The 14,272-nt window shown below is 40.4% G+C and overlaps 1 protein-coding gene across 2 annotated transcripts in view; it reads left to right on the top strand.

Moving 5' to 3' along the window:
* Nucleotides 1–344: 344 nt before the first annotated feature.
* LOC109479757 (forkhead-associated domain-containing protein 1-like) overlaps nucleotides 345–14,272 on the top strand; it is a 25,364-nt gene continuing 11,436 nt past the window's right edge. Inside the window, exons 1-17 of one of the 2 annotated variants that reach the window (XM_019781746.1) lie at nucleotides 345–738; nucleotides 4,307–4,513; nucleotides 5,144–5,155; nucleotides 5,453–5,606; nucleotides 6,033–6,161; nucleotides 6,401–6,483; nucleotides 6,744–6,980; nucleotides 7,336–7,596; nucleotides 7,756–7,833; nucleotides 8,062–8,166; nucleotides 8,542–8,721; nucleotides 9,915–10,082; nucleotides 10,377–10,575; nucleotides 10,904–11,079; nucleotides 11,448–11,588; nucleotides 12,457–12,546; nucleotides 13,250–13,487. In XM_019781746.1, the coding sequence (XP_019637305.1) occupies nucleotides 646–738; nucleotides 4,307–4,513; nucleotides 5,144–5,155; nucleotides 5,453–5,606; nucleotides 6,033–6,161; nucleotides 6,401–6,483; nucleotides 6,744–6,980; nucleotides 7,336–7,596; nucleotides 7,756–7,833; nucleotides 8,062–8,166; nucleotides 8,542–8,721; nucleotides 9,915–10,082; nucleotides 10,377–10,575; nucleotides 10,904–11,079; nucleotides 11,448–11,588; nucleotides 12,457–12,546; nucleotides 13,250–13,487 (2,551 nt within the window). In that variant the 5' untranslated portion in view covers nucleotides 345–645. The remainder of the gene's footprint in view (nucleotides 739–4,306; nucleotides 4,514–5,143; nucleotides 5,156–5,452; nucleotides 5,607–6,032; nucleotides 6,162–6,400; nucleotides 6,484–6,743; nucleotides 6,981–7,335; nucleotides 7,597–7,755; nucleotides 7,834–8,061; nucleotides 8,167–8,541; nucleotides 8,722–9,914; nucleotides 10,083–10,376; nucleotides 10,576–10,903; nucleotides 11,080–11,447; nucleotides 11,589–12,456; nucleotides 12,547–13,249; nucleotides 13,488–14,272) is intronic. The other variant, XM_019781747.1, reaches the window with a different exon arrangement.

The following is a 14,272-nucleotide window of genomic DNA, read 5'->3' as shown; positions in this document are numbered from 1 at the left end:
CAGTAAATTGCATATTGCCAGGTTCCTTGATTGGCCAGATGTAACGTTAACGTCGTTAACGTTCGTTATCACTTAGACTGGCAAACAATGTAAAAGTTTCATTGTAAAAAGAGTTTCTGTGTTCTATGTTTTCATTCACTCCAGACCAGTCAAAACCTCTTCACTGTTAAGGAAAGCTTTTGACTGTCACAATTTGCAATGGATGGAATCTTGCTTCAAAACCTCAGAAAGTGACATCCCCCGTACAGCCACGCCCCCTAGCGGAAGTAACATTCCCCGTTGCTAAGGACTCTGTATGTAAATTTACCCGGTTGCTAACGTCAATTACGCATGCGTACTGGATATCTACGATCAGAAAGCAGAGAGGCTTCGGCGAAAGGTGATCCTGTCTACCGAAAACACCGGCCAAACATTCCGCTCAAACCGTCATGGAGCGCTGTAAGCTCGGGTAAAGAAGCTGTCCGGACTGCTAAACACATTCCTGAAGGACGGGATTTGTTTTGGAGACAGATACTAACACGAGAGACGTTTCATCGGACTGTTTTCGACCAGCTTCGAGCGAACGCCATTTTCACAGTGGGCGGTCGGAGTTTGAATCAAAGACCGGGACGTTTTTGAAGTAATCTTTGGTATTTCTGGAGGACGATGAAGGGATTCCTTAAGAGCCAAGACGGGGTGTTCTCCTTGGGCCCCAAAATCACGACTGTTGGCCGAGAAAATTGCGATCTGGCGATACAGGTGAGGTTTGAAGGAAGCTTGTCAGGGGGGAGGGGGGCTAATGGATTCTGTCATGTACACAATGAAATGACCCAGTGTGTATTCCGTTGCCAATAACATGATCATACCGTAGTACGCTTGTATACTTTTGACATAAATGTAATTCTGTCCTTGGTCATTAGACAAGAAAAGCTATGTTCGAATCAACTTGTTAAGTATGATGATGACATTTTCTAGGTTCAAAAAATAAAGAGTGTGAAAATTGAATACAGGTGATCACAAGATGACACCTACCTGACAGGTATGGGTCTTTTAATCACGCCATTAACAGTGACGTACTGATTGATATCTTTGAATTGGCAAATTGTTTGGCTTTAAGATTGCCATCCAAAAAGTTAAACCCAGGTCACAATAAATTTAGTTCAATTCTGTTGTTGTAGCTATAATTTAAAATTCCAAGCACATCCAATCACCCCCAGCATCACTCTTCTCTATAACTAGTATAAGTGCTTTCCCATTTTCCCAAAAGCTTAATGTCCCTGTCAAAGGATGATCAGATATAGAAGAAAAATTACATTCACTTGGAGAAAAAATGTGCAAATTAATATCCATTAAGACTTTATTCCGTGTATGTTAGCTCTGAACCACAAGTCTCCATCAAATTCAAAGATTACTTCAAATTCTGTATGAGTGTGTCTGTTGCCCATTTAACTTCCCTTTGGCATAACACACCAGCTGTAGCATTCTGGTGTCTGACAGTGAAAAGGCTGCCATGCCTGCTGTTACCCATTGATATACTAGTAAAGCAAAATAAAGGGAGCTATGTGAATATGGCCGGTAAATACATTCTCATTCTAATGTTCCAAACTGTAAATAAATTATATGTAAGTAAATGTGTTATAGTGACTGATAGAAGCACAAGTATGCATATTTCTCATATTATAGGCATCTATGTTCCAATGCTTTTTACTAGAGATCAAGTTCTAGATCAGATTTTGCATTTGTCACCTTGAAAGCACTCAAAGGATTTACATCCAGTCGTAGCTGTATATCTGGAGCAAAGCCTGTCCAGTAAATCTCTGAGTTGCTTAGCAACTCAGAAGTGGTTACGCCAAAGGCAAAGTTAAAAGGGTTGTTCCATTTGTAAACTGCAGCTGAGATCAGATGGACACAGTTTGCAATGCAGTGTGAATAATTAATCTTTACAGTAGTTAACATGTTTTGGTGATGGTTTTGGCAACAGAAGAACTTTTCATCATGACTTTTAATCTAAATTTGCAGGTACCTCACATTTTCCCTGTAGAAAGTTTTACCAGAAACTATCAAAATCAAAGTGTTATTTCATGATTTCTTGTCCAGACTATTTTGATCCTTTGCCCATGTAATATTAAATGTAATAAGTCTCAACAAACATTGTTTGGGATAGGCCAATCCAATTTCCTGAAGTAAGGTCAAGCACCCTAGAAACAGGGATTTAAAGGCAATCTGGCTTGCACTCTGTTTGCAGACCTAATTAGTTACTTGTTTGTGAAAGTCCTTGGAACATTTTGGGTGAAAGCAAGTTGCAGAGCATTCTGAAGTACAGGATTAGTCGTCCCTTGTGTTACTAACCGCCTTGCTTGTACCATAGCAATAGTTACGGTGTGTTGTACCAGGATCAGATAACTTTGAAACTCCAGCTAGGACTAACTCTTTCCCTAGCACTATAGCCATGAAATACCCAGTCTAATACTTCTTCTCTCAAAAAGAAATTTGTAAAGATATACTGTTGTGAAATTTAGGACTAAATTTACATTCATTTTGGTTATCTTTATAATAAATGTTACCTTTCTGTTGAAATGATCATTTCGCACCTCGCTAATGGTCTTACAAGTTAGGCCATGTTGATTTAATTATATGGATGACATCCGCGTGCGCATGAATTTTCGGCCGTTTCCAAAAAAAAAAAGGTTTTCAACCATACTGTAAATCGTACAAAACAGTTGCAAAATGAGCAAAAATATTAAAAAAAATAATAAATAAAAACTATACCAATGTCGTAGAATGCCGGATGCCAAAATCAAACGAAAAAAGACGAAGTTGTAAAGAAATGAACTTGAAGACTAGATTATTCGCCAAACCATATTCTGTCCCATTTGTTCAACCCTCATGAGTCATGACCACGTAGATTTCATAATGAAAAAAACTTTTTTTTTTTTCAAAACTTTTTTTTATTCGCACGCGCGCATCAGTTTTGGGGTTCTCGGAGGATGTCATCCATATAATCAAATCAACATGGCCTTACATGCATATTTGGGCATCAACATTCATATAATGTCACAGTGCTGATTAAATGAAAGAATGTGGCTTAGAAAAGCGTCATGTCAATAGAGCCCTTTATACCAGACGGTTCAAACCAATTTCACCCATCATGTACTCTGTAAAGATTTGTTTGGAGACTTGTAAGACTGCCATGCTGGTCGGGAGTAATATTACATGTACAATGTACTAGTTGAACAATGGCTGACTGACAAGTGGTTGGAAGCTTAGTGCCCAAAAGGTGATGTTTATCATGGGTTGTTGGGAGACAATAAGACCAGTAATAAAACAGGTGTGTTTGGTTATGACTGTTTCTTACTTTTGGTATGGGCCTGAGCCACTCCTCTGTTTTTAAGTCAAAGAATCAAGCAACTACATGTACATATAAACTGCCTTGGTAATCTCCAAGCAGATCATACGGTAAGTGGCAAGACTATTTTTTAACCCTTGGCCAGAGCTGTGAGCCTGTGACCATTTAATGATTAGCCACCTACGGCTATGGTTACAGGGTGGCAAATGTAGCTCTGGCCAAGGGATAAGATCTGCTTGGAGTTGGAGAAAACCATTTCCCAGTAACCATTCCTCAATTGCCAGTAAGCATCCTGCAATTATCTGCCTATTTCTATACAGTAAACCTAACAACCCGTGACTATATGTACATTGTTTGCTCATTTTAACTGTCACCACATGACCCTAAGGGCATTGATCAACCAGTCCAGAACAAAGGGGTCAGACTGGTCTATTTTGCCTAATTGATTGGCATGAGTTATAGCTGGACAAGTTAGTGTCACCAACAAATTGATTTTGTAACAAACTTGAGGTTTTATGTGAAGAAAGGTTTTAGTTCGCTTTTTTTCTGGTATCTTCAACATACCAAATAAATCAAGTACAATGTATTCTATTTTAAAGAGGTAATCAAGTGATTGTGCTAGATAAAAGGATAGCCTAATGCAAAATAAAGATTTCCTCTCAGCTCATTCATGCAGCACTCAATGACAGTTCACCAATTTATTATGTAAAAATGAGCTTGAGTTGAGAGATTGTATTTTCTGTAGATGTACCAGGTAGGATGGTAACGTCCTTGGTACCAGGTAGAACACTGGTTACATTATGTTCCCAGTAATGCTTCTGGCTATTATCATTATAACCATGGCAACTAGAATAACAACTCCAGTTTTTGATTGACAGCTACTGAAGGTATTCTAAAAACTCATTCAAACTCAAACTCATGTACCGTTTGTAGTACAAAGTTTGATCTCATTTGTAACAAAAGAAAAACATTTTGTCTCAGGCCCAGAGCGTAGAGCGCCAACACGCTGTGATCGAGTACAGCGACGTGGAGAACTGTTTCGTGCTGCAGGACATGAACACGGTACAGGGGACGTACGTGAACGACTGCCGCATCCAGAACGCTGCCGTGCGGCTGGCTCCTGGGGACATGATCCAGTTTGGGTTTGGAGGAATGCCGCATGAGTTGGTGGTCGAGGATGCACCTCAGGTATGACCAGTGCAAGAATTCCTAAACACAACATACCTGTGTACACTCTACACAAGTCTGCTGATCTGTTCATACCACACATTCTTCAAAAGTCTTGGTTAAAACTCTCTTACGCTCTGCTTGTGTATGATCCTTCAAATTGCTCTGAAGATACTATAAAACTGTCTGAAATAATATGTTCAACAGATTTTGAGAGAGATTGTTTGCACATCATTTACTGACCTTGAAAAGGTCAAACTGTCATTTTGATCCAAAGCTTATAGCAATTTTCTAAAAGTGGGCTCTAATTGCACGTTGCCATTTTAGCTGCATAAAATATGTGATAGCAAAACAGATGCAAAATGCTTTTATAAATTTTTCATAAGTTACAGCAATACAGTGCAATTATTGGGATGTCATCTGTTATGAAGTCCTCCTTATGCCAAGATATTTTTAGTAACGTTCTTCAGGAAATTCTTGGCTTCACTTTCTTCTAGATGTTCTCTGCAATGATTGAATGCTGATGTCTGTTTATGTACATGTCTTCCTCATCTGCATGTGTTGTTCTTTTCTCTTGCCTGAAATTCCTGTACATTCATGAATGAGCTAAGTCTCACATCTGTCTTTACTGTTTTCTTTCCATGCTTCCAGTATCAACACAGGGTGAGTCAGAAGACCTAACATACATTGTTTTCCTCCCTGGTAGACAACAATAGAATGTCCCTAGGGTCTGTACATTATTGCTTTCAATGCATTGATCTTCTGCATGTAGACTTTTGCTAGCTTCCGTGGACTTCTTGATAACAGTTACCAGATTGTTAGTATCAAAAGGATATTATATTCTAATGCAAGTTAAGGATTTAAAATCCTTCTAATAATTGTGAAGAAAGAAGGAAAGGCAAGTTAGTACATTTGTAGTGTATGAAACATATGAACCCTCATGTCCCCTCTCTTGCACAGGTGTACTACCCCCCTGTCCAGCAGCGGCCAGCCTGGAGTGCTCCCATCACCATCCTACAGACCTCTCCTGTTCCTGCCTCCTCCACACAGACACAGCTGCCCTACCTGCCTACTGCTACCAGTACTGTACCCAGTTTTGCATGGGCAGGTTCAGGTAAATATATCCTACTTACTGCTTCCAGTATTGCACTCAACTTTGCATGGGCAGGTTTAGGTAAATATATGTCGTACCTACAGCAACTACGTAGTACTGCACCAAGCTTTGCATGGGCTGGTTCAGGTAAATATATATCCTACCTACAGCAATCAGTGTATATAATCAGTGGCAGTGCTCCACCCAGCTTTGCATAGTCAGGATCAGGTTACCAGGTAAATGTATGTCCTACCTAACTGCACTGAGCTTTGCATGGGCTGGTTCAGGTAAATGTAGATCCTGGAACCCGCAACAACCATATAAGAGTTATGGGAAAACAAAACATTTCCTGTCATTGTCAATTTTTCACATTCAGCGTTTGATGCCCATAGTTTCCAGGTTTTTATAAAGATATCTGTTGTAACTGTTGTCACACTTGTGTTCCAGGGTCCCCGGTGTTGCCCCACCCCCCTCAGAAGTCCCGGCCCCTGAGTGCAGGGGCCAGGAGGGGCAGTTTTGGAGCCAGTCTCAGCGACCCAAACACCCCCAAGAGCAGCCCACCCATGCCTCATAGAAGTAAGTTTATAATTTCACATCCCATTTTGTGGACAAATTGTTCAATGAGACATCTTTCTTTCTAAAGAAATTTGCAAAACCTTGCCAAATACATGTATAACTTTAGAAAATTTCAGTAAACTTTAGTATGTAGATAATAGATTAGATGTTGTAACTGTTTGTTAAAAAAATGTATAAGTTTGCAAATTACAGTTCTGGATCCTGAATACCATACAATTTTAAATTTTACTCTTCTTCAGCCATTTCAGGAAGCTGGGTGGGAAGAAATGGAGTGAGTGGTTCCCCCACACCAGACATCTCTCCTGCACTGCTGCAGGATAAGGTAAGAGAGAGATTTCTTTTGTCCTGACTTAAATCAACAAAGCTGTCTAAAACTATAATTTACAGTTATTGCTGTAGTTGCTATGCTTATCAAGAGGTTTGTATATCGCCATGTAACAAAGCACTGTAACGTCACGGTATCAAATTTGGAAAGAATTATGATGGTAAAATATTTTAAGCACTGCTTTGAGCTACATGTAGGTCACTCAACAGGCTATTGAGGGAAATACTTGCTCTCTAACATCAAACTTATACCAACAGGAGCAGAAGATCCTGCGTATGGGTGATGAGATCGGCAGGCTGGCTGTGTTTGAGGGGGAGTGTAAGCGGAAGGACGCCATCATCGACTCTCTGCGTAACGAGGTCTCCCAGCTGCACACGGAGCTGCGGAAGGCTAAGGAGTCTGGGCAGGGAGACGCCGTTGTCACACAGAAACTCCTGCTGCTGGAGAACGAGGTGGAGCAGAGAAAGTCTGAGGTCAAGGCTCTGAAAGACCAGGTGAGATTATACCTAAGATGATACTTTAGTTGACTTTTACTTGAGTTTGCAGATAGTTTTTCGTGATGGTTTCCTCTTTGGGATTAATTTTGAAGCAGACAGTGGTAGTAAAATTGATGGAAAATTACCATGGAGCATGTATTCATTCATGTAAGTGACTTAAACAATGACAATGACACTGACAAGTAAAAAAAAGTGCTAAGAAATTGTACTTCACTGTTGTTAACTCTTGTGCTTTTGGTCTTTAATAGCTGCTACATTTTGATTTGTAAAGAATCGTATACATGTATCTAAAGGTTATAGAATGAAAGATTTTCATCATTGACGTAGTACTTTTGTTGTTGTCTCCTCACAGTTGTCCCACATCAGCAGTGGCATGGGCAGCACGTCCACCCTCCACAGCGAACTGTCGGAGAAGGAGCGTGAGATTGGTAGGCTCATCACGGAGAACGGGAAACTGCGTAAGGACTACAGCATGACGCAGGGCCTGGTCACCTCCCTGCAGAGGGACCTCTCTAACAAGGAGGTCACCATCAACAAACTGAAGGCAGAGACAGACAGGCTGAAGAAGGATGTGAAGGATAAGGACGTGCAATTAGCTGCCATGTCTGCAAAGGTGGGAAATTTTGCATTTCAAATACATCAGTATATCAGTTTTCACATAGAAAGAATATCATCGATATACTAGTTAGTGACAAAGAAGTAGTGACAGTCATGTTGTTCTTGCTACCGTTTTTTCAAATTCATGACCTAACTAATTCTTGTTTTGTTTCAGTTCTCCCGAATTCGTGAGACCAAGAATTTTGAAGAGGCACTAACAGCCAAGGAGAAGGAACTGGCAACTCTTAGAGTTGTAAGTAGAGTATTGTTTATTGCATTATTTGGTTCCTTTTGCCTAGGATTAATAAACATCATAGATCACAGATGATTCCAGTTTTGCTTAGCTACAAAAAGGTTATGGTACATCTGGAGATGTACATGTAATCTTTGGTTTATCTGCGACATGAATTGTGTAATTGCAATTTGCTTGACATAAGAAGACCTCTTCATTGATCAGGCACCGTCTGTTTTTCTTCCACAGAAACTGAGGAACAGTGAAAAGAAGGCAAAGGACGGAGATGAAACCCGCAAGACACTGAAGGAGGAGTTAGACCGGGTCAAGATCCTGTTGTCCGAGGAGAGGGAGGTGGGCGATTTTTTTTGTGTCATTTTTTTTCATGAACCTACTTTATTTGATATGATGGATTTTGAAGACAGAGTGTGGTCATTTGCAAGGACATACATGTACAAATGACAAAAGGTATTTAATAGTGACTGAAGCAACTTCTTGAAGTTTTTTCTAACATGTAACTTATATCTTAGTACCTTGCCTCAGTTCTATTCTTTTTCACTGCATATCAGCACTTGGCACTGAGGCGGGTCATCAATGTCTAAGACTCTTCCACAGTTTTTTTGTTTGTTGCTGTCTGTTGCGCCTCTCCCATCTGCAACCATGCCTCAATTAAGCTGACATAAATATGCTAATGACTGAAATTCACAATTTTCTTCTCCTCCCTCCCAGAATGCGAAGACCTCCCGGGCACAGATGGAGCATGCGAAGGCTCAGTTCCTGGACGTGCAGCGCTCGGAGCGGCTGCTGCGGGTGGACCTGGAACAGGCGCAGGCACGGCTGGACCGCTTCCGCAGCCGCATCATCCAGGTGACCTACTCCGCACCTGGCATCGCTTCACCTGATGAGGAGGTACTGTCTGTTTCCTGTTTGTTTGTTTGTTTGTTTATCTGTGATTTGGAAGGTTTGTTTGTTTGGTTGCTTGTTTATTACATGGCAATGAAATACAGTTTTATTTGCTTTTGTCCCCACAATTAGTATGATGAGGAGGAGGGAGAGGTAGACATTCCTTATATACAACACTTTGAAGAAATGATATGCACTGTAGGCTTATGGAAATGATACATATGAAGAAAGTAATATTATTCTTTTTAGTCCAGTCCAGTAACAAAGTGCACAAATTGTATTGTACAATTTCAAATGAACAACTCAGCCATTTTTCCCATTGTTTTCTAAAACACTTAGTGACATTACAGTCATACACTTAATTCAACTTGCACCATTAGTGAGCATCAATTGTAAACCAAACTGAATCTCATAATAATACTGTTGCCTTTTTGGCCTTTCTGCTGCAAGGGTGAAGAAGAAGATGAAGAGGTATTTTACCCAAATGTAATTCACGTTGTCTGGAAAGCTTTCGACCCATAAATGGTTCACTTTGACATCAATGTTGTAACCAACACAAAAGCTATAATTTTCATAACTATAACTTTCTCTTGTTGAATATGCTCAAAGATAATATTTTGGGTTATCACAGACTTTTAATAGATAAGTTGAAGAAGGGACCACCAAAGGAACTGCACATAACTGATACCACTGACATATTCTGCACCAGTGTTAAGACTGATAATTCTATTTGAGGACTTACTACTTATGATAACTTTTCCATTCTTACCTGTGACTCAAGATTTTTCACTATGAGGTATGTCTGAGGGTTCCCTGTTATATTTTCCTTAGGACCATTTTGTTTTCTTGTGTGTGAAGATCTATACCATGCGAGAAGCACCATACATCAATCACTTTAGGAACACCTTGAACAGAAGAAAACATCATTGAAGTGACACACATTGCTAAGAGAATTTTTCCACTGAAAGCACCTTTAGGACAGTGTAAATTGTGTTACACACTGCACATTTGTAATGCAAACTAACGATCACCTTTCCACATTATTTCATAGCAGGTTCAGCTTCATTTCCAGGAGGTGGCAAGCAGAAAAATTTCTCATACATGTTTGTACCTGCACCGAGTCTTGATCATGCACCTGATCCTGAACTTCTTAAACAGAATATCCCGGCATCAGAATTTCTTCTCTTTTTTTTCCATAGGTTGACGACAACCAGGTGATAGATCAGATGAGGAACATCATCCAGGACAGGACCCAGTTCCAGAACAAGGTGCGCGACATGAAGGACCAGCTCAAACTGGCCGAGGAGTCGCAGAAGGAGTCTCAGCAGAGTGCCAAGGCTCTCAGGCAGCATCTTAGTGAAGCTGAGGTTAGTATAAGATGGCGTTGTGAGTTTATTTGTAATATTTGTCAATCAAGTTTGCTGTCATCTAAGGTCTGTTCATAAGACTTTGTTGTGTTCAGTTGTCAAGCAAAAACATTGCCTTTTCCCCGCAAATTTTATCAAGTACTATGTAACACGGGAAGACATAAGGTCTAAAATTAAGTACATTATATACGTATCTTTCAAGATGGAAGGATGCCTACTAACTAATTATACATATTTTTACCTAGAACTAGTAGAAGCTAAATTGAATGCACTTGTTGCACTTATCCTCCACAGTGCCGTCTGCGTGACAAGGGTCGCTCGGCGAACATGTTGAAACAAGAGCTGCGCGTTCTTCAGTCGCTGTCTGTGGACGACAATATTCAGTGGGTGAAGGACGCCGCCTTGAACCTGTTCAACGCTGAGTTGTCATGGCAACAGGAGATTGAGAGCGCCCTGGAGAAGGCTGGATGTAATGTCAAGTTGTCAGATGAAGGTGTGTGGATGATTGATACTGTTTTGACAGGACCAATTTATAGTTATGTTTGAAGACAAAAGGATGCCAATCTGGCCACATTGCTGCTGTCAGTTTGTTTCTTTTACATTATTTACTGCTGCCAAACCCTGCATTCAGTACAAATTTGGGGCAAGAAGTGTGGGAGAAGAGAAAAAAACTAAAAAAAGTGCTAACAATCTTACAAAAATGGTCTTGCCAATAAGTAGGCCAAGGGTCAAACTGATTAGGCAGCACTTTGTAAAGTCTGTTGGTACACTCTGGTTTATTTTCTGTTTATTCATATTAGTATCCCTTTTTCTTGCCACAGCCTCAGCCAAGCACATTGACAACTTGTGGAAGAAACTGGAGGCTGAGCTGAAGGAGATGGAGAAAATGCGGTCCCACATCCGTGACCTTGAGGCACAGCACAAGGGTGACCTCTCAGAACGACTGTCAGAGCTCCGGATGCAGCATCAGCAAGACTTGGCAGATGCCATCGCAAAGGTGGGTTTAAGTTAAAGTTTGGTGTTTACATTCAATCATAGATTCACGAAATGAGTCAACTGCAAATAGTAAAAAGGCGACTGCACTCTCCTGTATTACACTGGTAATTGTGTTTTTTTTTAAACTTTTCGCAGTAAGTTTAGTAGAGTGTGTTTAGCATTTGACTAAATTTTCCTTCTGTTTTTGATTAAAATACATGAAATACAAGAATGATTGAAGCTCTACTCAACTTATTATCTGGCTTGTATTCTGGCAGACTATCTTACATAGGCTAGCAGAGTCCTAAAACAGACACATCAGAATCAAATTATTCTGCAAAGTTTACCAAAATGTGAAAAGAGGATAACCATGATGTGAACTAACCCCAGGTGCGACTGGAGGATGAGGAGAAACTGCGTAAGGCGCTGGACGAGCTGCGGGAAGCGGAGGCGGAGCGACGGGCACAGGCCGTGTTAGCCGAGAGACAGAAACTGGACGAGGCCAACAACAACATGGAGGAACTCAGAGTGGTGCGTACAACTGTCACACACAGAACAGCAGCTTATGATGAGGGGAAATAGTTCATTCATTCAGTTATTCATTCAGTCAGTCAGTCAGTCAAACTGATTTATTTCCAGTAAGGGCTAGAGAACATGTTGACAGCCCAAAGACTAAGTTGTATGGCTTGGACAGTTACTATTAACAAGGAATCTTTAGGTTCACTATTACCAAGAAGTTAGGACCATCAGAGGACTGGTAGGAGTGTGATTTATTTATTCAGGCTAGTACGAGAGTGATGATTGCGTAAAACGTACAATTCTTTACTGCAAAGAAAGCTGTGTTGGGATTTTCAAGGTTTTCAGTAAAAACAGTTGATAAGAAAAAAGAAATGCAGTGAACTAAAACTTCTCAAAACAGAAAAGATTGAAGGTGTGTCTGTTTCCATGGCAACTATCATGCTTGGATGCAGATTTCTGTGTTTTCACAACTTTTCATCCCTTGAAATGGACACCGAGTCAACAGACAGTTCTTGAGTTTCCCTACATCTGTTGAGCAGACAATGATTGTAAACTGTTGTGACCCAATAGTAAAAGATGTGCCTTGTTTGTGTTGAATGTTGTGTTTTGTGCAGTGTTTAGCCTATAATAGAAAGGTCATGTCAGATGGAAGTGAGATGCCATAAGTGTAAGTCTCAGAGATGTCTCTGCTCTTTAACCAATCTAATAAGGGTTCCAGATTGTCTGTGATCATGAAATCTATTTTATCTTTATCAATCCTACCTGGAATTAGAATTTGCCTTGAGTTGCAACTTGGGTCATCTTCTTAGCTTGCAGTTGTTGGCTAAAGGATCTAGTAGGTGACTGTAATGACACTAACATTTCCTTTTTTCTCCTTCAGTCATTCCTGAAGAGACAGGAAGAAGAGAAGGAGACCAGAGCTGCAGCACAAGAGGCGCTAGACAAACTGGACGAGTACAAGCAGCTTGAGGTGGGCACAGTTGCTGTTTGCTTCTAGTAGCAAAATATTTCAGGTTCTACCTAATGCAAGTAGGTCATGTTTTATTTTGTCAACACCTGACATGAAAAAATAAACAGTGAGCACTGTGGTTGGCATGCATGGCTACATTGGATACAACTCTGATTTTGTCCGTTGAATAATTTATAGGAATTATCAACTGCAAATTGAGCTCTTAAGCTTCTAAACTAGGACAAATCTAGGACAACCTCTTTCTGAGGTGTTTGTGCTGATTTGTATAGACTACCATTCATGAGTTGTTAAATCATTATTTCTTTTCTCCTTCCAATTGTTATTGTTGTTCTTCCTGCTTGCCAAGCCCCATGGCTGCATTTATTAGCAGATTGCATTATATGTTAGTAACAGAGATCCAGAACATGTAAATATAGGGAAAGAAAAGGATAATTTGGAAGAGACCATAAATAACTGATTTTGTGTGTTTAACATCCCTTCCCTTCCTCCAAGCCAATTTGAGACAGGAGATAGAAGACCTGTCATGTAATTTTGTATGTTGAATAAATTATAGAAATTATCAACTGCAAGTTTAGCTCTTAAGCTTATGAACTAGGACAAAACTAGTACACCATTTATGCTGCTCTGAATAAACCACTATTCATCAGTTGTGTTTTTTCTCCTTTATTCTTCCCAAATGTCTAACATCCTTCCCATCCCCCAGGCCAAGTTGAGACAGGAGATAGCAGACCTGGAGCAGAGGAACAAGCTGGAGCAGAGGACCCTGCGGGAGGACCTGGAGGAGAGGAGGCGGGGTCTGAACCAGGAGACCGACACGCTCCGCGAGCAGGTCAAACAACACGCCCTGACGATCGTCGCTATGGAGGAACGTCTCCTGGCCACGTCCAAACAGCTGAAGGAAGCGGAGGGACAGAAGGTGGACCTGCAGAGGAAACTGGAAGGTGAGGCGACAGATTTTTGTTGTCATGGTAATGTTGGAAACTTGTTGAAGATGGGAGATCGCAGAGTAACCTATGTTTTCCCTTAGGGAAAGAGAGCTGTGCTAATTGTTCTGTGTTTTTTTTTTTTGAATGAAAGAAAGCATGACTGAATATGCAACATGAGTTGATCCATGTATGGATTGATTCATTTGCTGGATACAGAAAACTTTGTCCCTTGTAGTTCCATACTTAACTGACAGATGGCTCTTTTTAGGGTAACATAACATTGTGTAATGTTACATGCTGTACTTTGGATCTGGCATAGTTTAGCTGTCTAGTGAAGCAGTGAAAGTAACTGCATCTTGATTAGAATTTAATGTCAGCATGTGCATAACTGAAATACCTGGCTGCAAAAGCATGGATCTTGCCTTTGAAAGTCTCTAGAAGTCTTCTCTGTCTAAAAGCAAATGTTGTGAACTTATAAGATTGTGTTGTTCAGGTTTGCCCTCCTGTTGTTGAGAGAATCCTCCCTGCTTTCACGAAATTCCTAACTTCTCCAGTGCTGCATGGAATGTGATACTGTATACCATATCCCCTCTTGCTCCTAACATCAAGAACTGCATTGTCTTATCTTCTTAGCATGGCAGTGGTCGAAATACTTTTTTTCAGTGCTCTGCAATATTGCAGAAGAGTCAAAATTTCGTCCTGCAATTTGGAAATACTTTCTGCAAATACACAAGCCCCCATATTACAACCTTCTGAAACCAATAATGCCTATTTTTACATCATATATATATATATATATA

Source organism: Branchiostoma belcheri, unplaced genomic scaffold (genome assembly GCF_001625305.1).
Source record: "Branchiostoma belcheri isolate BF01 breed outbred unplaced genomic scaffold, Haploidv18h27 scaffold5, whole genome shotgun sequence".
NCBI lineage: Eukaryota > Metazoa > Chordata > Leptocardii > Amphioxiformes > Branchiostomatidae > Branchiostoma > Branchiostoma belcheri.
This window is presented reverse-complemented; position numbering and strand designations above follow the sequence as displayed.